Raw genomic sequence first — 22,021 nt, 5'->3', positions numbered from 1 at the left:
GCTTTGTAGTACGTTACAAAGGAATTGTACCGCAGTCAGTCATTTTCCGAGATCAAAAATTTTAAGTTCAAAGGAATTGGACAGCTACACTGGAAATAAAAAGTCAATCTCAACAACTATTTTATTTTTATGTTTAATTTTAAACTTATTTCTATTAATTCTTTTGCTAAACGGGGTAAAATTTTTCCAATGACCTGAGACTCATTTTAAGATTCGCCAACGGGGTAAGAAAATTTCACTTGTCAGGCAAACAGTAGCTTAAAACAAGCTCCTATTTTGTACTTGATAAAAAAATACAAAAATATTTGAAAATATTAAAGTCTCATTACATGACAAAAAATTTAGAACAGACTTTTTTTGCGGCATAATCATTTGTCATGAAAATATTGTTGCAAACCTTGGTCTAACTTCTGGGTCTCCTTTGCACGTGTACTCTTTTTTAATAAACCCTGTATTAAAAACAAAAAAACAATTTAAAGGAAGTTAACTCTGGCTGCCCTGTGTGCTGCTCACTGCTGTGTAGAAATGAGGGGTTTCCCAGAGTAAATGAGCAGAATGGTGGCTTTCAAACGTCTCATTTCTACTGTAAGGGAACATGCTTGGCAAGGAAACACTTCAAGCTGTCATTGCCAGCAAATCCACCTGTCTTTATTCAGGTAGGCCACTGCTGGAACCTGGACAGGTTGGCTAGATAAAGATTTCCGAGAAAAGAATAAAGTAAGGATTTGGAGAACTTACGTTTCATTCAGTTTCTAAAAATTCGAGCTGTAACATTATAACATTATAAAACAACACAAAACCATATACCTAGCTTGCATTAGCTAAGATAATTCTGGAAAAATTTCACATTTGAAGTCATGAATGTGGTTGGGGGTATGTTCTTGATACGGTTTCTTTTGCCTTTTTGCTTTAGATCATAATTTTGTAGGCTACCCCAAGAGACATGGTCATGGAGCAGACTCCAGCTGGCAGGCCCGAGCTAACGTTAGCCAAGAGGGGGAATTTCAGAAATGTGAGCTCCGCTCTCCTGTCAAAATGTTAACGAGCCCTTTGCTACTGCCTGTTTAAGTCCCCACTACTGCCTGCTGGAGTCCCCACTACTGCCTGCTGGAGTCCCCACTACTGCCTGCTTAAGTCCCCACTACTGCCTGCTGGAGTCCCCACTACTGCCTGCTTAAGACCCCACTACTGCCTGCTGGAGTCCCCACTACTGCCTGCTTAAGACCCCACTACTGCCTGCTGGAGTCCCCACTACTGCCTGCTGGAGTCCCCACTACTGCCTGCTTAAGTCCCCACTACTGCCTGCTTAAGTCCCCACTACTGCCTGCTTAAGGCCCCACTACTGCCTGCTTAAGGCCCCACTACTGCCTGCTGGAGTCCCCACTACTGCCTGCTGGAGTCCCCACTACTGCCTGCTTAAGGCCCCACTACTGCCTGCTGGAGTCCCCACTACTGCCTGCTTAAGACCCCACTACTGCCTGCTTAAGGCCCCACTACTGCCTGCTTAAGTCCCCACTACTGCCTGCTTAAGGCCCCACTACTGCCTGCTGGAGTCCCCACTACTGCCTGCTTAAGGCCCCACTACTGCCTGCTTAAGGCCCCACTACTGCCTGCTTAAGGCCCCACTACTGCCTGCTTAAGGCCCCACTACTGCCTGCTTAAGGCCCCACTACTGCCTGCTTAAGGCCCCACTACTGCCTGCTTAAGGCCCCACTACTGCCTGCTTAAGGCCCCACTACTGCCTGCTTAAGGCCCCACTACTGCCTGCTTAAGGCCCCACTACTGCCTGCTTAAGTCCCCACTACTGCCTGCTGGAGTCCCCACTACTGCCTGCTGGAGTCCCCACTACTGCCTGCTGGAGTCCCCACTACTGCCTGCTTAAGTCCCCACTACTGCCTGCTTAAGGCCCCACTACTGCCTGCTGGAGTCCCCACTACTGCCTGCTTAAGGCCCCACTACTGCCTGCTTAAGTCCCCACTACTGCCTGCTGGAGTCCCCACTACTGCCTGCTGGAGTCCCCACTACTGCCTGCTGGAGTCCCCACTACTGCCTGCTTAAGGCCCCACTACTGCCTGCTTAAGGCCCCACTACTGCCTGCTGGAGTCCCCACTACTGCCTGCTGGAGTCCCCACTACTGCCTGCTTAAGTCCCCACTACTGCCTGCTGGAGTCCCCACTACTGCCTGCTTAAGACACCACTACTGCCTGCTTAAGTCCCCACTACTGCCTGCTTAAGGCCCCACTACTGCCTGCTGGAGTCCCCACTACTGCCTGCTTAAGTCCCCACTACTGCCTGCTGGAGTCCCCACTACTGCCTGCTGGAGTCCCCACTACTGCCTGCTTAAGTCCCCACTACTGCCTGCTGGAGTCCCCACTACTGCCTGTTTAAGACCCCACTACTGCCTGCTGGAGTCCCCACTACTGCCTGCTTAAGTCCCCACTACTGCCTGTTTAAGTCCCCACTACTGCCTGTTTAAGTCCCCAATACTGCCTGTTTAAGTCCCCACTACTGCCTGCTTAAGGCCCATCCATGTGTACACACACACATACACAGACACACACACTCTCACCCATGTATGCTCACATACTTGCCATACACTCGATCACCTATGCACATGTACCCACACAACTATCCACACACACACACACACACACACACAGCAAAACTGTCTAGTTTTCTTGCCTGTTGCCTGGCAACCCCCAAATGAAGCTTGAGCATTGGGAAGTTGTTTGGTCATTCATTCGGTTCTCTCGATGCTCTACCTCTCCCCCTCTCCTGTCTTCTCTCTCCTCCACTCCTCTCTTGTACCTTGTCCTCACCTTTTACTCTCTACCCTCTCTCTCCCTCCTGTCTTCTACTCTCTTCCCTCTCTCTTTCTGTAAACATGACTTGTCATGGATTCGTCGACAGAGCTTTTTGTACACACATTGGATGTCTAAATAAATTGATGTAAAAAGTATGTCCTCTCTTCTTCCTGTAATGCACTCTCTCTCGTTTCTTCTCTCTCCCTTCCTTCCATTGTCACCGGCTCTCACAGACTCTCGGCCGCCTCGTTATCCTCAGGCCTAAGTCCAGTTGCCCGGGCAACCCCAAAATACCAGCAGCAGTTTCCCACGCCGGCCTCGCTGCTCGTTAGGTTTTGTGCCGCTTAATGATTGCATTTCTGTTTCTCCTTCAGCTCGCCCCGTCCTCTGCACCTCCCTTTCTCACCTTCCGTGTCCCCGTCCGTCCTCCGTCTGTCTGTCCGTCCGTCTTGTCTCAGACCGTCCGGTCTCAGCCTGATGCATCCCAATCCGGAATCGCGTGCCCCGCAAGTCCCCGATGCTAAACCCAATGCTAATCCCGATGCTAATCCCGATGCTAATCCCGATGCTAATCCCGCAGCATCTCCACGTTCTCGGCTTGTGCGGCCATGCGTTCGCATCGTCCGTAATTCCGGAACATCGTCCGTGATTCAGGAAAAAAGGTTCGCGATTCGGGAAAATTGTCTGCGCACCCGTACGGGTAGGCTCCGCATCCCAACAGGCGAATCAGATTTTCCTGATTTTGACCAACTTTTCGACCGAACCCTCGACCAAAAGTTGTGGTTGTGTTCACGGACTCTGGGTTTAGGGTATTGGTGTGTGGTTCTTAGTTTTTGTGGTAAAAGCTCAGCACTGGTGTGTCATTGGCTCTGTTAGCATTTGACCCTGGGTCTGTTAGTTAGGCCTGGTGTGTTTAGACTTGATGTGTTGGTTGGCTCTCAGTGTGTACTGGGTGTCTGTATTTTGACTGCATTAAGAGTTGTTTTGTATGGAAAGTTCCTCTCTCTCATCTCCCTCCCATTGTGTCCTTTTGTCCTCCCTCTCTCTCTCTATCCCCCTCTCACTCCTTAATTCTTTCGTTTCGCTTCTGAGGGGTGACACGGTCTCGGACGAGACTCGATTTCTCCGCTCGTTCCGATCACAGAGAAAGGAGACGAGGAACTTTGAAGCCGGCTTTCATTTAGGGCTTTGATGTTCCCCGGCCATTTTGAAGGCACGTCAGCGTGATGCCTCGATTTATTAGCTCTGAACGCGTGGAGAAAACGTTTGTTTTTCGGCCGAGCGGCGAAGAAGCCTCAGAAGCGGTGTTCAGAGCGTCGTTCCCCACGTTCGACTCGGCCTGCGGAGCGGCGAGTAACTATCGACCGCGGAGCGGGGCGTTAAAATGTCACCCAGCTGCCTCCTTCCTTTGACACCGCCGTCTTATCTGCCTGGCATTTAAAATCCCAGAGGCGATAACGTGTCCCCCACCGGACCGTAAAAAAAGTGCTCTTTTACGATCGAGTTTGGGATACGGCGCTCGCGGCTAACCGGCCGGGGGAACGGGGGATTACCGCCGGTTGAAAGGCCCCGTGGCGCGGGGTCTTATCTCGGCTTCGGAGGGCGCGCCGGTCGAGTGTCGAGAGCCGCCGGGTTTGACCGTTCGCCCGCGGGCGCGGCCCGCCCCCCCCGCGTGGGCGGAGCTCCGGGCCGCGCGCTCGGCGCGGAAATGTCACCGGTGGATAAACCTCCACGCCCCACCCTCCCCCCCGCTTTCACCCCTCTCTCTCTCTTTGAAGATGTTGTTTTGTCAACTTTAGCTCATGAGCCTGAGGAGCTAGCTAACGTTTAAGCAGCTTGCCAATGAAGGAAAATATAACCCTAAGGCTAACGCCCTGCTACGATTTAATGTGTGCTCCGGGAACTTTTGTACAAGTGTATGCCATTCATTCAGGACCGATTTAAACCTGGGACACCAGTTTGAGTCAAATGTCTGGCTAATCAGTGGAATTAATCAATTAATTTACTATCAGGTAGAAAAGAAAACCAGCAGTAATACTACTCAAGGGCCAGATTAAATCCCTGTGTGTCTGTATTCCTGTTTTAAAGCCTGCCCCTGTAGGTGGAATTATCTTAAAGCCTGCCCCAACAGAGATATAGATACTGTCTGATTGGGCGTCTGGAGGCCTCATGTCAGTATTGACAGTTGCCACACCCTTGCCCTGCCTCATCATTTCTGCCCCACTACGCCCCACCTGCTGGGCCCAACCTACCCATTTACCCCCCCCCCCCCTCCACCCGCCACTTAAGTCCTGCTCTGCCCATACTGTGCCAGTTTAGATTGTGTGAGCAACATGAATCTCGCTGAAGCCTCATGACCAATCCCAGGGCCACCTGTTTTAGAGAATAGAACCATAGCTAATTAATGGATCTTCTCTCTCTGTCTCTCCCCCTTTATCTCTCTCTATCTCTTTGTCTCTGTCTCTCTCTCTCTCTCTCTCTCTCTCTCCCTCTCTCTCTCTCTCTCTCTCCCTCTCTCTCTTCTCTCTCTCTCTATCTCTTTGTCTCTCTCTCTCTCTCTCCCTCTCTCTCTCTCTCTCTCTCTCTGTCTCTCTCTCTCTGCCCTATAAGAGAAGCCCAGCCGAATCGTGCTAGCCCCCGTGAGCTAACGGGTTCAGGTCTTGAGCGGCGCGTGCCCTCGGAAGCGCGACCCGCTAGCGCCCCGGACGAGCGCTCACGGAAACGCTCGCTCGCCCGTCTCTCTCCCCGCGCGTCGGGAGGACAGCGTGACGGGTTAAATGGAGGGTATATCTTAATTGGCTGCGCTGTCAGGAGGAGTCAGTCAGCGGAAAAACGGGAGCGCGGAGAGGCCGAGCAGGCCAGGGAAAAGGCTGTTCCCCCCCCCCCGCTCAGATCCCGGAGAAGAGCCTTCGCGGAGTTAGCGTAGCGGGCGGTGCCGCTAGGAGGGATTGACCCTCGCTGTCAGAACTGCATGTGGAAATGACAGCTTTCCTTATTTAATAAGGAAGCGGCTTGTTGGCTCTGCCGGGGGGGGGGCTTTCTGGCAACAGGGCTGAGGAACCGGACACACCCCCCTCCCCCGTTTCCCCGCGTCGATCGCATCGCATGGCCAATTCAGGTGTGTGTGTCTGTGTCTGTCTGTGTGTCCACGTATGGTGTGTGTGTGTGTCTGTGTCTGTCTGTGTGTCCACGTATGGTGTGTGTGTGTGTCTGTGTCTCCCTCTGCCTGTGTGTGGTGTATGTGTGCATGTGCGTGCGGGTTTGTGTGGTGTGTGTGTGTGTGTGCATGCGTGTGTGTGTATGTTTGTGTGTGTGCACCCGTGCGAGCGTATGTGTGTGTGTGTATTTTTGTGCGCGCACACATGCGTGCATATGTTAGCAGAGGTGGTCACTCCACTGTTTTTATGGGATTTAATTGGATGCCCAGAAAAAAATTCTGAGCTCTTTGCTTCCTGTGGCCACATTACATCCCATTCAAACGCACAACAAATCAAATATACTGCTGCTCTGTTGAGGAAGGAAATGCATAAATGAAGCGCTTAATGGGACACAGATGCTGAAAATGGGAATTAATCGTACTTTAGATGTGGTGTCCGTAGTTTCTGTCAAGCGGAGATGTCCGATCCTTCTTGTTGTGGGCTAAGTGGTATTAGAGATGCTAATTTGTTGCAGCGGATATCAGATTGATTGTGAGCACAACAGAAGTCTTTAGAAAAAGGCATTGCATCAGAGAGACAAATGGAGGAGCTATGTGGACAACGCTGTCAGGTTCGAGTAAGTAAAGTTGTGGGGTGCAAGCAACATTCTGCTGCTCAACACTAGCATTGGTACGTCCATTTCTGAAAGGTAGTGAGGGGTCTACACGTGGGTCCCCCCCAAGATGAGGAGGGCCCTACACAAGTGCCCCTGCTGTAGACAAACTGCTAACGGATGCGTTGTTGAAGAGTTGCCTGAAAAGTCAGGTGAAAAGCAAAAGTACAATCGAGGAAAGTCCATGGATGGAGCCTTGGGGGACTCCTGAGTATCAGCTCAGTTAGCTTGTTTTGCTAATCAGTGGCAAGCTAACAGTTATGGCCATAACTAGTAAGTTTAAACATACAGTGCTTTCCATAATGTTTGGGACAAAGACACTTTTTTAATTGATTTGGCTCTCTACTTTGCAATTTTAGATTTGCAATCAAACAATTTGTGTGTGGTTAAATGCAGACTCTCAGCTTTTATTAAAGGGCAGTGTTATAGCCACCTCCCCCATTTCAGGGCGGTGTAATGTTTTGGGGTAAATGGCTGCGCAGGTGTTTCTGATTAGTCAGGCGTGTTCACTTTCTTCCTTGGTGCAGGTATTGGAGAGCTTTAAGTATCTAGTCTTGATTCTAGGCTTTTGATTGCCTTTGGAGTCTGTTATTATTGGCGTTTGTAAACAAGAGGGCCACAGTTGAGCTAGTGAAGTTAAACGAAGCCATTATGAGACTGAGAAATAAGAAAAAAAAGGACACATTGGCCAAGCCTTAGGCTTGCCAAAATAAACAGTTTGGAGCATGATTAGGAAGAAAAAGAGCACTGGCGAGCTAGGTAATTGCAAAGGGCCTGATAGGCTAAGGAAGAGCGCTACAGTTGATGTACCGGGGGGATGTCTGTTTGTTGGTTTTTAAAGGGTCGCTCCACCGTGTGTTTATTATCTCATTCAGACGGAGCAAAGCCGTGAGGGCACCAGAGAAAGGGAAAAAAAGCTCTTAGAAGGCGCCAATGGCGGGGGATCGAACCCCCAGCCGCGTGTCTCTTGTGCGCCGGGTTCATGCCGCGGGTCACGCTGTTCTTGGCTGAGAGTTTTCCTCAGGAGACTCGGTCTGGCTGCAAACTGCTGTGTGCGTGAAGTGCGACAAATGATCAAGGACAGGTCTGGGATATTTATGGGAAAAAAAGAAGCTCACCCCGTTGCTTACCAGAATGTCAGTGGTTTGTAGCTCTTTGTCGGGTAAGTCAGGACTGGAATAACAGTGTGTCTGCTTGTGTGTGTGTGCGCGTGTGCATGCGTATGTGTTTGTCTTGTGCGGGTATGTGTGTGTGTCTTGTGCTTCTGTGTTTGTGTGTGTGTTCCCATGTGTTTGCACATGTGTGTGTGTGTGTTTGTCTTGTGCATGCGCGTGTGTGTGTGTGTGTGTGTGTCTTGTGCTTGTGTGTGTGTGTGTGTCTTGTGCTTGTGTGTGTGTGTGTGTCTTGTGCTTCTGTGTGTGTGTGTGTGTGTGTTCCCATGCGTGTGTGCTTGTGTGTGTGTGTGTGTGTGTGTGTGTGTGTGTGCGCATTCCCCTGTGTGTGTGTGTGTGTGTGCGCGTGTGTGTGTGTGCCTGCCTCTGTGTGTGTGTGTTTGCGCATGTGTGTGTGTGTGTATGTGTGTGTACTCCAGGACAGCAGATGTCTGAATGGTGCTCTGGGCATGGCAGTGAGTGTATACTGTATGTCAGTTGGGCCCTGTCTTCCTCTTGGTGGCAGTGTTGCTAAGCGACAGTCAGAGCTGCTCCTCTCGTGGGGACGCGGGTGGGCTGGGCTGTAGGGGAGCTCAGACCCTCTCTTTTGGTGTGGTGGCTTTGGGCAGGGGCGGGGCCGTACATAATGCAGCGTGATTCCGTCTGTAATGCATTGTGTAACAGCATGCAATGCAGCTGCAGTACAGCATGTAAAGCCACATGCTGTGCCATGTGTAATGCAATGCATAATGCGGTGTGGAATACAATGTAACGGTGTGTAATTGCGTGAATTAGTGTGTAGCATAGTGCGTAATGCAGTATGTAAAGCAGTATGTAACGCAGTGTGAGTTAGTGTGTAATTAAGTGCGCAACGTAGTATGTAGTGCAATGTGTAATAGCGTGAATTAGTGCCCAGCGTAATGCAGTGTGTAACACAGTGTGTTGGTGCGTAATTCAGTGCGTAACGTAGTGCGTAATGCAGCGTGTTGTTAACACAGTGTGTGTTAGTGCGTAACGTAGTATGTAACAGAGTGTAACGCAGTGATTTCGCTGGCAGTAAATGCTGGGGCGCGTCAGACTCGGGCTTTATGGGTTTGGCGCTTCCCTTTCCCTCCTGGTGTGCGTTTTATTGAACAGTAACTGATCGCACAGGAGAAACTCCAGCCTGAGCTTCTGCTGCTGGGACTGAACTATAACCCACAGAGTCAGTGCAGCTGGACAGCCTCTCTTACACACACGCATACATACATACACACACACACACACACACACTCTCTCTCACTTTCTCTCACTCACACACATACACATGCACACACACACGCGTGCACACACACGCACAGAAACACTCACACTCATTTTCACACATGCACGCACACTCTCTCTCTCACAGACACACACACACAGGGTGAGAGAGAGAGAAAGACTGAGAAACAAAGAAAGAGAAAGAGACAGAGACAGAGATAGAAAGAGAAAGAGAAAGAGGGAGAGACAGAGAGAGAGGATATATTAATTAGCCTTGTAGCCTCTGTGCCTGGTGAGGTAGTTCTAGCTGTCTGCCGTGCCACATATCAGGCCCCATAAACATGATTAAACTGAGACAGCGGCTGCAGCCTCATACACGCACACACTCTCTCTCACCCGGCCGAAACCCGCGAGGATCAATCTCGCCTCGCCGCAGAAGAGCCGCGGGTCCCCCCCCCCCCGACGACATCCTTCAGGCCAATGGCGGATGCGAGTGTGAGATGGCAGCATGCATGCTGGGAGATCAGACACGTTCACCCTCAGCTGTGACACGTTCACCCTCAGCTGTGACACTTCACTCTCAGCTGTGACACGTTCACCCTCAGCTGTGACACGTTCGCCCTCAGCTGTGACACGTTCGCTCTCAGCTGTGACACGTTCGCTCTCAGCTGTGACACGTTCACCCTCAGCTGTGACACGTTCGCCCTCAGCTGTGACACGTTCACCCTCAGCTGTGACACGTTCGCCCTCAGCTGTGACACGTTCGCCCTCAGATGTGACACGTTCGCCCTCAGCTGTGACACGTTCGCCCTCAGCTGTGACACGTTCACCCTCAGCTGTGACACGTTCACCCTCAGCTGTGACACGTTCACCCTCAGCTGTGACACGTTCACCCTCAGCTCTGACACGTTCGGTCTCAGCTGTAACACGTTCGCCCTCAACTGTGACACGTTCGCCCTCAGCTGTGACACGTTCACCCTCAGCTGTGACACGTTCACCCTCAGCTGTGACACGTTCACCCTCAGCTGTGACACGTTCACCCTCAGCTGTGACACGTTCACCCTCAGCTGGGATTGGATGTTCGCGCCCCTTGGACCCCTGATCTCTCTGGCTCGCTCTGCTTCTAATTGGAGCTGGACTTCCAATCAGCCGAGCTAATTAACCTTCCGTTTAACCCGAAGCAGGGCCCTGGAAGGAAGCGTGAGGAAGCGGGGTGTGCGTGGGGTGTGCGGGCCCGTTTAAAAGGATCTGTTCACTGAGCTGGACACAGCAAATTCAGGAGGGTGGGGGAATCACGATTCGTTAAGCAATTAATGTGAAGCACGCTGTCAGGGGAGCGTGATTGAGCCAAAAAGAGGAGAATATGAGGAGTAATAATAATATGCATTGTTATTAATATTTTCGTAATATTTTTAGGTTATAATGCACTTTGTCATATGCAAGCTACACACCATATGTATTAAACTAATAAAGTGCTGAAATAGAGATGATGTTTATAGGTAAACTATGTGTTAACAGTTAGCCTCTGAGCTCATCTGCTGGGCTCCACTTCTCCCGCTCCACGAGTCACGCCCTCCCTGTCCGTCACCCACGCTCGGCGGGAAAAACAGCCCCGTCACTGCTGGAGGGAGGGAGGGAGGGAAAAAGAGAGAGAGAGAGAGGGAGGGGGGGGAGGGAGGGAGAGAGGGAGGGGGGAGAGAGGGAGAGAGAGATAGAGAGAGAGAGGGAACAGAAATAGAGCTTAACGGATGCTGTTTCGCGCACGTGCGTGCCTTCGCGGTTTGCAAGCGCCTCCCTCTGTCACATGCGTGCCGTAGAGCAGGGGCCCGGAGTCTCGGAGGAAGACGCGGTGCTACCCTTTATCTTTTTACTCTGAACGTCTCGGTACGGGAGCCCTGGAGGATCAGCGGTCCCCAGAGCGGGATTTCTCCTCTCCTCTCCTCTCCTGTCATCCACCATTCTGTTCAATGAGCCGCAGTTCCCTCCTCAAATGCTTTCTGTTTGAATCACTCAGCTGAATTAATGAAGGATGATTAATGAATTGAGCAGCTGCACTGCTAATAACACACATAGTAATAAAGGTATAATAGGTGATTAGTAATAAAGGTATAATAGATTAGTAATAAAGGTGTAATAGGTGATTAGTAATAAGGGTATACTAGTTTTTAAGCATAAAGGTGTAATAGATGATTAGTAAAAGGTATACCAAATGTTTAGTAATAGTTATAATAGGTGATTAGTAATAAAGGTAAACTAGGTGTTTAGTAAAAGTTATAATAGGTGATTAGTAATAAAGGTATTATATATAATAGATGATTAGTAATAAAAATATAATAGCTGTTTAGTAATAATATTGGAATTTCTCTTGTAAGAACAGTTTTATGCATGTTTTTCTTACCTCAGGTGATAAAAGTATTTAAATGTTTGCATTCTAAACTTGTTTTTTTTGTATCTATTTGTAGTATTTACAAATATGCAGGCCCAGACAGTTCTGCTGCACAGAATTAGAAGGATTTAAAATGCTTACTCGAGAAATCAAATGCTTTCACATTAAGTATGCAAATTATTACCAAACGTTTCCTTAAATTTTACCATTCTTTTTTGAAATGTGCTTGAAATATTTCAAGTGCATTTAACAAAAGCGATCGGATGATATACCAAAAAATATAGCTCAGCAGGACCAATGAAAGGCTTCTCTGAAAGTTCATGCTTACATGACAGAAAATGAAAAATTTGTTTATGGATTTATGAGATTTAAGATGTGACCAATTTGACGAGCATATCTAGAAGATAATTGGATAAATGTCTGCTGTTGAAGTACTATGAGGCTAATTATCCTGTGAAATGCATGCTTGGCTTAATAAATTTTGTACACTGCCATGGCTGCATGTTGTAATTAAAATGTGAAATCGGAGGAGTCAATGTTGTGCACACAAAGGCATGGAGTAGGCTAGAGTATTTCCAAATTCTCACACGAACCAAATGCATTGTAATTACTAATGCAATATTATTACTTTATAATTATTAAGTACTACAACATAATCAAATACTGCTACTTTCAGATAATTGTAAAAGTAGTTTTAAAACTTTAAACATGTTCTTTACACAAATGCGTTGACAGCATTTGTGTATGTGTCTGGTGTGTTGTGTGTGCGCGTATGTGTGTGTGTGTGTGTGTGTGTGTCTGTGTGTGTGTGTGTGTGTGTGTGTGTGTGTGTGCGTATGTGTGTGTGTGCGTATGTGTGTGTGTGTCTGTGTGTGTGTGCGTATGTGTCTGTGTGTGTGTGTGTGTGTGTCTGTGTGTGTGTGCGTATGTGTGTGTGTGTGTGTGTGTGTGTGTGCGTATGTGTGTGTGTGTGTGTGCGTATGTGTGCTATGTGTGTGTGCGATGTGTGTGTGTTTGTGTGTGTCGTTGTGGTAGTGTTGTCGTGTGTGTGTGCGTATGTGTCTGTGTGTGTGTGCGTATGTATGTGTGTGTGTGTGTGCGTATGTGTGTGTGTTGGGTGGGGAAAGGAGATTCATTGTGCCCAGGCCTCCAGCATCCTCTTCCTCGGTTAGGCCTGGGCTCTCTTCATGTGAAATACCATGTAAATGAATTTGCCCCCTTCCTATTTCCTCTATTGCATATCTCTAAAGATCTAAAAGGTTTCAGATCTGTTGGAAAAATGTAATATTAGACAAAGGGAACACAAAATTAATTTTTTTTTAAATGATTTTCATTTCATTATTTAATGAAAAAAGTTATCAAACACCCATATCACCCATGCGAAAAAGTCATTACGTCCTTACACTTGATAACTGGTGGCACTACCATTAGCAGCAATAACTGCAACCAAATGCTTCCTGTAATTTGAAATCACATCGCTGTGGAGGAATTTTATCCCACTCCTCTTTGCAGAACTGCTTTAATTCAGACAAATTGATTGGTTTTCCAGGAAGAACTGCTTGTATCAGGTTTGGTTTCAGCATCTCAAGGTTCAAGTCAGGACTTTGACAAGGCCACTTAACAAAACCTTAATTTTGTTTCTTTTCAGCCATTCAGATGTGGAGTTGTTTTGTGTTCTGGATCATTGTCTTGCTGCATAACCCAGTTACGCTTTAGCTTCAGCTCACGGACAGATGCCCGGACAAGAATTTTCTGATACAAAGCAGAATTAATTTTTCCTTCAATAGTGGTCGTTTAGGTCCCGAGGCTGCAAAACATCCCCACACCATCACACTACCACCGCCATGTTTGACTGTTGGTGTGATCTTCTTACTGTGATATGCTGTATTTGCTTTATGCCAGACGTAATGGGGCCAGTGCTGTCTAGTCAGTTCTACTTTTATTTGGGCTCATCTGTTCACAGCGCATTATCCAAAAAGGCTTGCGGATCATCCAGGTGCTTTTGTGAAAATGTGAGATGAGCTTTGATGTTTCTCTTGGTTAGCAGTGGCTTCTGCCTGGCTACTCTCCCATGAATCCCATTTTTGCCCATTCTCTTTCTTATTGTAGCGTCATAAACAATGACCTTATCTGAGGTTAGAGAGACCTGCTGTTCTTTGGGGCCTGCATGTACTTCTGGGATCTTTTGTGACTTCCTGAATGAGTTGTCGCTGTACCATTTAAGAAATTTTGGCAGGCCGGCCACTCCTGGGAAGATGCACCGCTGTTTCAAGTGTTCTCCATTTGGAGTTAATAGCTCTCACTGTGGTTTGGTGGAGTCCCACAGCCTTAGAAATAGTTCTGTAACCCTTTCCAGACTGATATATTTCAACAACAGTTTTCTCTCATCTCTTCTGGAATTTCCTTTGATCATGGCATAGTGTGCTTGCAGATACTTAGCGGTGACTACTTTCATGGTAAGGTTCGATATGGCTGAGGTTTGGATTCAACAGGGCTGGCTGCAATCAAGCATGTTTGTGTTCAATCGGCTGAATCTAATTATAAATTTGGCTAAGTGGTTGAATGAGTAGCTAACAGGGCAATTGCTTTTTCACATGGGTGATATGAGTGTTTGATGACTTGTTTCTTTAAATAAATTAAATAATCATTTTAAAAATGTCTTTTGTGTTTACTCTGTTTCCCTTTGTCTACTATTACATTTTGTCTAAAGATCTGAAACCAGAGCTCTTCAGTGTGACAAAGTGCAGTAATAGAGGAAATCAGGAAGGGGGCCAAATACTTTTTCACGGCACCGTATCTTCCTCCTGTAATAATCTGCGTTGGCACCTGGAAGGCTGTCGGTCTCGCGTGCATAAATGCATCTCCTCCCCTTGCTCTATTTCTCTCTGATCACCTGAAGAACAGGTAGAAGCCCATGAATGCAGTCTGGCGGGTAGTCTGCCCCCAGTGGTGGGGGACGGGGACGTGAAACAGCAGCTGTCTGAATGGACGGATGATTTTTCCTCTTGAGAGTGCATTGGTAGGACGTAGGTACACATGCTGTTATGAATGAATGGTCCATATGTATATCCAATGACTTGTAACCGGTCTGATCACCGAAGGCTTTACTTTTCGTACTGTACGGCGACCGAATGTTCTACATGGCAACCCATCCCTTCAGAGGCAAAGCCAGTTTGGTCTTGCGTGGACACCTGGTCAGGCACGAGAATAGCCAGCTTACACGGGGGGGGGGGTGGGCCCTAGGATGCAGGTTGAGGACCCCTGGACTGAAACGCGATGCACGATGGCGGGAAAGCCTTTTAAGAGGACCACACTCCGTTTTACCGTTTCGGCATCTGCCGCATAAACCCCCACCCCGGTCCTTTTAACCGCACCGTCTGTGTTCCTTTTACAGGCGCACTCCTGTTAAAAGCACCGCGCACCGTCAGGTTTTTAAACTGTGCTTCCGGTTCACGCGCCGGCAAAATGGATTTCCCGTTCGGCTCAAACCTCGAGGTCTCGCCGCCGTTTTTCCCCTCTGACCCCGGCCGTCCACGCCGGTTCAGATTTAGAAAGGCGGGATTTTTTTTTTGACGGCTTTGCCGCAGCATAGGTGCGCGTTTTCATTTCTGAGTTTTTTAAATTTTTTTTCTTTTATTTATTTATTTTTTCGAACCGTGTTTACCAGACCGTCGGAATGGCAGCTGCCACCTAACGACGGCCCTGGCAACGGCGGGCAGGCGAGGGACGCCGGAGCAGACACAAATTAATTGCCAGGAAGTCGCAGGGAAATTTAAATTGCAAATTCCGCGCTCGCTCCTCTTCCAACTTTGTGATTAATATTTTATTGTTTCGCTCAGTAAAAATGCCACCAGAGTTTTTTTATTTTTTTTTTGTTTCATTATCAGACACAAATAGCTCAGGAGAGGGGGAGGGGGGGAAAGGAACTTAAAGTGATCAGACGGGAGCTTTAACCTTAACCAAGCTGCGGGGAGCCGAGAGCGACGTTAGCGTTAGCCGCCCGGCGGGGGAGGCGGAGGCGGGACCGCTTGACCCCGCCCACCGATTCTTGTGAGGTTGATCGCGGCTCCCCCCCCCCACCCTCCCGGAAACCGGCTGCCTGTCCTCTCGCAGCCCCGGCCCCCTCCGCCCCCGCTGACAAACACGTGTCCTGCCCCCCCCCTCACCCCCCCCCACCCCCCCACCCCCGCCCAGCGGTCGACCGGCTGCCTTTGATGTTCCTTGCTGCAGAGGGCGACCGCTCTGTCACTGATACAAGAGATCATTCCACCCCCTCTGAGGATTCCTTCTCTTTTTTTTTTCCTCTCCCTCCCTCGTTCTCTCTCTCCCCCCCTTCCTTTCTCTCTCCCTCTCTCTTCCTATTCCTTCTCTCTTTTCGGTCTTTCTTGTCTCACTGTTTCTTTCTCCCTCTGTTTCTCTTTCACTTTCTCTCTCTCTCTGTCTTCTCCCTATTCCTTCTCTGTCCCTCTCTTTTCTGTCTCTCACTGTTTCTTTCTCCCTCTATTTCTCTCCGTCTCTCTCTCCCCCCCCTTGTTGCAGGGCGAAGGCTGGTGCCTCCTATGTTGTGACTCTCCCACACCCCCCCCCCCCCCCAGCCCAAGCGCTGGCCATGTCAAGATTTCCGAGCGTCCCTCCCCCCCTCCTGCGGAAATGTCAAGCGGCCCTGTGGCTGAGTGCTGGTGTTACACTCCAGTACTGTGTGTGTGTGTGTGCGTTGTGTGTGTGTATGTAGGTGTGTGTGTGTGTGTATGTAGGTGTGCGTGTGTGTCTGTGTGTGTGTGTGTGTCTGCGCGTTATGCACGGGTGCACACCGTGGTACTGTCTCTGTGTGCCTGTGCCAGTGTGGGCGTGTCTGTGTGAGTGACACTTCTCTGTTGATATTTCCTCAGAATGCCGTGTCCCAGGGCTATAGTTACAGTGAGGGCTGCTGTGTCGTTATTTCAGACTGAAATTAGCCCCCAATCCGTATCTGTTCTTATACCCGCTACTGTAAAGCTGGCATTTTGTCAGAAAGCCGTGTAAATACCTAAAACATCCTTCATCGTACACAAAACTGTCTAGGCTAACCAAAAACACGCACTTGAACATACTGTACAGTTAAGCACTTTCAGACAAGAATGTAATTGTCAAAAATCACTATAAAATAAATTAACTTTACCCACGACATGCCAGGTTTCATTTCAGTGGCTAATTAGCACACTGCACATTGAAACGTGTGAAAGTTTGCATCATATGTGTCTGTACACACCAGCTATTTGTACAATATAAATATCGTACTTTACAGTGATCAGAATACTCTCAAGGACATGTAAGCTGCTTGAGGTTAATTTCTCTGAAAGTTTGAAATGTAGGGAATATTTTTTTTTTACAGTTTGCTGAGCTCCCCGTCCCTGGAGCCTAGTTCCTAGAGCTTCAGAGCTGGAGTCTCTTTGCTTTGTGTGCAGAGATGTTTCAAGGAAGTGGGATGGTTCATTTCAGTAAAGTGTGTGTGTGTGTGTGCCTGCGTGTGTGGATGTATGCGCGTGTCTGTATGTACGTGTGTGTGTGCGTGTGAACACGCGTCTGTATGTGCATATGTGTGCGTAAATGCAAGTCTGTATGTATGTGTGTAAATGTATGTCTGTGTGTGTGTGTGTGTGTAAATGTGTGTCTATGTGCGTGTGTGTGCATAATGCGTGTCTGTATGTGCGCGTGTGTGTTTGTGTGTGTGTGTCTGCGTAAACGCGTCTGTATGTGTGTGTGTGTGTGTGTTTGCGTAAACGCGCGTGTGTGTGTGTTTGCTTAAACGTGTGTCTGTGTGTGTGTGTGTGTGTGCACGTGTAAACGCGGGTCTGTACTGTATGTGTGTGTGTGTGTGTTTGCGTAAACGCGTGTCTGTGTGTGTGTGTGTCTGCGTAAACGCGTGTCTGTGCGTGTGTGTGTTTGCTTAAACGTGTGTCTGTGTGTGTGTGTGTGTGTGTGCGTGCGTGTAAACGTGTGTCTGTACTGTATGTGCGTGTGTGAGTGTGTACACAGTGCAGAGGGGACTGGCAGTGAAGGCAGACAGGCAGGCAGGCATGGTGGGTTACACGATGTGAATACTGCTGTGGTAATTTAGTCATCTTGAAGATGGAGCGAGGCTGTGATTTGGTTCCTTGATGTTTCATATTTTTCCCGCTCGTTCTCGTGGTCCTAAAAAGGCGACAACACATTTCTGCTCATCATTTTTCTTCTTCTACCTCTTCTTTGTCTTTATTAAGATGAAAGACAGTTCTGATGTGGTTTGTGATTTTTGATGTCAAGGTTTGTGTGTGTGTGTGTGAGCGTGCGTATGTGTGTGTGTGTGTGTGTGTGCGTGTGTGTGCGTGCGAGCACGTGTGAATATTTAAGTGAAGTGTATCTATTTTTTCTTCATTCGGCCCTCCGGTCGAGGTCGAGAAGTTCTCCTGCATGTCGACCATCAACAACTTCACCTTCTCCCAGGAAGAGATGGGTGAAGTCACCAAAAGCTCCACATTCTCCTCAGGAGCCAATGACAAGCTCAAATGGTACAGTGGGGGAGGGGTTTGGATTTGAGCCCAGGGCAATTCTTCGCCGCGTCTGTATACAGCTGTACTCATATTTGAGACGGACTCAGCCAGCTAAAACCCAGCGACTCGCGCAAAGAACAAACTGCTCTGCTGAAAATAGAAATCTAGTTCCGTTCTGGAGAAAGGAGAGATTTTAGTGAGCAGCTGGAGCCCCCTGTGCTAGCTGGACCTGCAGTCTTCTTTATTACCACCAGGGTGCGCTCTACCCTGTCAAGGTTGAAGTCAAGGTTTGAAGGTGATTCTTGCAATGCGCCGCGCTAAACCCGATGCCTCTGCAGGACCCCGCTGGGACCTGGGGCTTCCCTATCGATCACTGTAAGGTGAGCAGTATGCTCTGCTTCACTGATTGGCTGCCTAATGAATAATTAATGAGGTCTCACGCCAGAGTGTTAGAAAGGGGAAAAAAGTGTGGCATCGGTGATGTGTGATTTACTGACCCTGTATGTAAAGAAAATTATGCCAGATCACTGGAATTGTCGACCTCTGGAGTGTAAAATGGTCACCGCCTCTCCTGTAGTACTGTGTGGATTGTATTGTGCAAAGCAGTCACTGGCACTCCTGTAGTACTGTGTGTGGGCTGTAGGGCGTAAAAGTCACTGGCTTTCCTGTGGTACTATGTGGTCTGTAGTGTGTGAAATTAGACTCCGGCTCATGGAAGAGTGAAAAAAAAACAATAGTACATTGCTGGCTAGACTCAGATTCATCTTCCAGGCCTCACCGTGAAGAGTATATTGTGACATCAAAAAGCCGTTTAGGTTCTATTTCCTTTGAATTAGTCCTTCCCCTTTGCCACATATGGACAGGTTCTGCTGGAGTGGTGAGCTGTGTGTCTGTTGATAACGACCCCCATTTTGCCTGGACAGGTGTCTGCAAGTGAACCCCAAAGGGCTGGATGAGCAGAGCAAGGACTACCTGTCCCTCTACCTGCTCCTGGTCAGCTGTCCCAAGAGCGAGGTGCGCGCCAAGTTTAAATTCTCCATCCTCAACACCAAGGGCGAAGAGACCAAGGCCATGGGTGAGTGAGTATATACTGTACACAAAGCAAGGCTTTATATTTAGTGCATAGGGCAAGGCTTTATATTTAGTACACAGGGCAAGGCTTTATATTTAGTACAGAGATCAAGGATTTCTACTGAGTAAACAGAGTAAGGCTTTATATTTAGTACAGAGAGCAAGGCTGAGTACAAAGAACAAGGCTCCCTGTTTAGTACAGAAGAGGACTTCAAACTGAATGTGTGTTTTCTAACAGAATCATCCGGTGTTTTGCGCTCGGGCCGTTCGGTGAAATAATCTCCGCCTCCTCGCGCGAGTATGACAGACGTCCCGAGGCTGCGGTAGGCCGTGAACGCTCAAACCGGCGAGAGTTATCACGGCATTCGACCGGGGCCGCGCGACCGCGGCGCGTTAGCGTCTCCGCTCGCCGCTCGCCCAGCGACCGGGACCGCGTGAATCTTTCATGAGCCGCCGACCGCCGCGCGCTCTCCCGCCGACCATCGCTCCTCGTAACGGGCCTTTCCTGCGGGCCGCGGCGCTCTCCAGCAGTTTCTCAGAGGAGGCTGACAGCGTTAACTGCAGAGAGAGAGAGAGGGAGAGATAGATAGAGAGAGAGAGAGGGAGAGATAGAGAGGGAGAGAGAGAGAGAGAGATAGAGAGGAGAGAGAGAGAGAGAGAGAGACCGAGAGAGAGAGAGAGAGAGACAGAGACAGAGAGAGAAAGAGAGATAGAGTGAGAGTGAGATATAGAGAGAGACAGAGAGAGAGAGAGAGATAGATAGAGAGAGCGAGAGAGAGTGAGGGAGAGTGAGAGAGAGAGAGAGACCAAGAGAGAGAGGTAGATAGAGAGAGCCCGAGAGACAGAGAGATAGAGTGAGAGTGAGATATAGAGAGAGCCCGAGAGAGAGATAGAGAGAGCGACTGGCCGCGGTGACTTAGCGGGAAAAGCAGTTGATGAAAGGCGGGGAGACGCGTGTTTATGGACTCTGCGTTTTTTACGCCGTACGTCAGCTGTTCGACAGAACCTGAAAACATGCGTCGTAAAGATAAGCCGACCGGTGTCTCTCTCGGTGTCCAGTATTCAGCCTGCATTCTGCCGGGGGGGGGGGGGGATTAAAATGAAACTGCGGCTTCGTCACAGCCGAGCACGCGTTGTGAAGGGGGAGGTCTCGAGCGTGTCGTACATTATCGTTTTCGAAAGTTTCGATTCAAATGGTAGGTTGGCTTTGTGCTGTTTTTTTTTTTTTAAAAAGGCATTTTGATTGGTAAATGCTTGCGCCGAAATGCTTCACCTTGGTTTACGAAAAAACCCTTTCCACGCCCCGCGAAAGGTGCGAGGACTCCATTCGCGCGCGCGCGCCGTCGTCTCCGCGATCGCGGACCGCTTCCTCCCGAACGTTCAATTAAAAGCGTCGTCGGCAATTATAATTTTAATTAAAGAAAAGCGCTCCCGAAAGTGGCGGCTGCCCATTTGGATGAATCGAGAAAAAACCCGCCTGCTTCCTCTTCCAGCCTGTTTTTAATTGGGTGAAGGTTCGGTGGGGGGTGCTGTGAGGGGGGGCAGAAAAAAAAGCAAAAAAAAAGAAAAAAGGAAAGTAATGGCGAATGAAATTTGCGTGGGCCAGATGTGTCCATTCCAGTCAGGCGCTTTTCCATCTGCTTGTTTTTTTTCTCACCCCCCCCACACCCCCAGCTTCCCTCCCACTGGCTGTTTTTTCCGCGGGGGTGCGGCGCCGTGCGGAAGCGTTATTTATATTTGAAGCCGCGGCGGCTAATAGCCCTCTCGGCGGCGGCGGCGGCGGTGGCGGCGTCGCGTGCGTGGTGCGGAGCCGAGCGGAGCTGAGCCCCTCTAATGGTCCGGCTCGGCTTTCATCTGCCTCGCCGGGCTCTGCATTAACCCCCCCCCCGTCCACCCACGCCCGCCCCCCCCCTAATGGAGCCGAAACGCCGAGCGGAAGGAGCTCCCTTTCATGCCGGGCGGGCGAATAGAACCCTCGCCGCAGATTAATAGCGGGGCGACGGCGGGCTCTCCGGGCCTCCGCCGGGCCTCTCTCTCGCGCGCCTCGTTTAATTGTTTGTCCCCCCCAACCCCCCCCACCCCACCCTCGCAGGCATCGTGAACCGAAACCCTCGACAGCCCCTGAGGAGGGCGGGGGGGGTTGTGGGGGGTGTGTTACATTAGGCGTAGGATCGCATCGACGCTTTCCTTTTCGAAGGAACGTTTTTTTTTTTTTTTGGGCCACGCGCGGGTGAGCGAACGACCGATAGCCGGGTCCGGTTGATCTGACCGCAGTCCGCGTTCTTCTTTCCGTTCGAATCGAAACGTAGGCTTTCTTCTCGGGGGGGAAGCCGCCACCGCTTCTACGACGTCTATTTAAATGCCCTGAGGGGAATTTTTTCCCGAGTATTAGCTGGCTATTAAAAAGCTCAGCCGAGATAAATATCTCAGAAGTGTTGCGAAACGGCTCTTCAGAGACCCGCGTCGCCCGCGTGTTTTTATAAAAAAGAGTGGCGTCTGTCGGTAGACACCGGAGCCAGAGCCTGCCGTGGCTTTGCCCGCACGCTGTCGGAACTGAGCTCCGAGACTCTCTCCTTCTCCACGCGCGACCAGCAGGAGGCGCTGTGGCCAGGGAGGGGCGGCGGGCCGAGCCTGGTCTCGGAGTGGAGCGTCGAATGCGCTACGAAGGCGGCCCTAGTCCTCCTCGTTTCATGTGACGGACGGACGGGGGACGGGTGACCCCCTCTCCCCTCTCTGCCCATTTCAAACTCGGTCTCTGAGGACACGTTTCAAACACCGCAGAAGTGCAGTTTGACTCCGCTCCAGTGTTTAGTGAAACAGCCCCTCTCTCTCTCTCTCTCTCTCTCTCTCTCTCTCTCTGTATTTCTGTCTCTCTGTCTTTCTCTCTCTCTCTCTCTATCTGTGTGTGTGTGTGTTAGTGAAACGGCTCCTCTCTCTCTCTCTCTCGCTCTCTCTCTCTCTCTCTCTCTGTATTTCTGTCTCTCTGTCTTTCTCTCTCTCTCTCTCTATCTGTGTGTGTGTGTGTTAGTGAAACGGCTCCTCTCTTCT

At 49.5% G+C, this 22,021-nt stretch overlaps 1 protein-coding gene across 1 annotated transcript in view; it reads left to right on the top strand.

Moving 5' to 3' along the window:
• LOC135244073 (speckle-type POZ protein-like) overlaps positions 1 to 22,021 on the top strand; it is a 98,049-nt gene that overhangs the window by 43,248 nt on the left and 32,780 nt on the right. Inside the window, exon 3 of the mRNA XM_064316272.1 lies at positions 18,826 to 18,977. Within this exon, the coding sequence (XP_064172342.1) occupies positions 18,826 to 18,977 (152 nt within the window). The remainder of the gene's footprint in view (positions 1 to 18,825; positions 18,978 to 22,021) is intronic.

Source organism: Anguilla rostrata, chromosome 17 (assembly GCF_018555375.3).
Source record: "Anguilla rostrata isolate EN2019 chromosome 17, ASM1855537v3, whole genome shotgun sequence".
NCBI classification, from domain to species: domain Eukaryota; kingdom Metazoa; phylum Chordata; class Actinopteri; order Anguilliformes; family Anguillidae; genus Anguilla; species Anguilla rostrata.
Note: the sequence above shows the minus strand (reverse complement) of the source record. Positions and strands in the feature narration are given on the sequence as shown.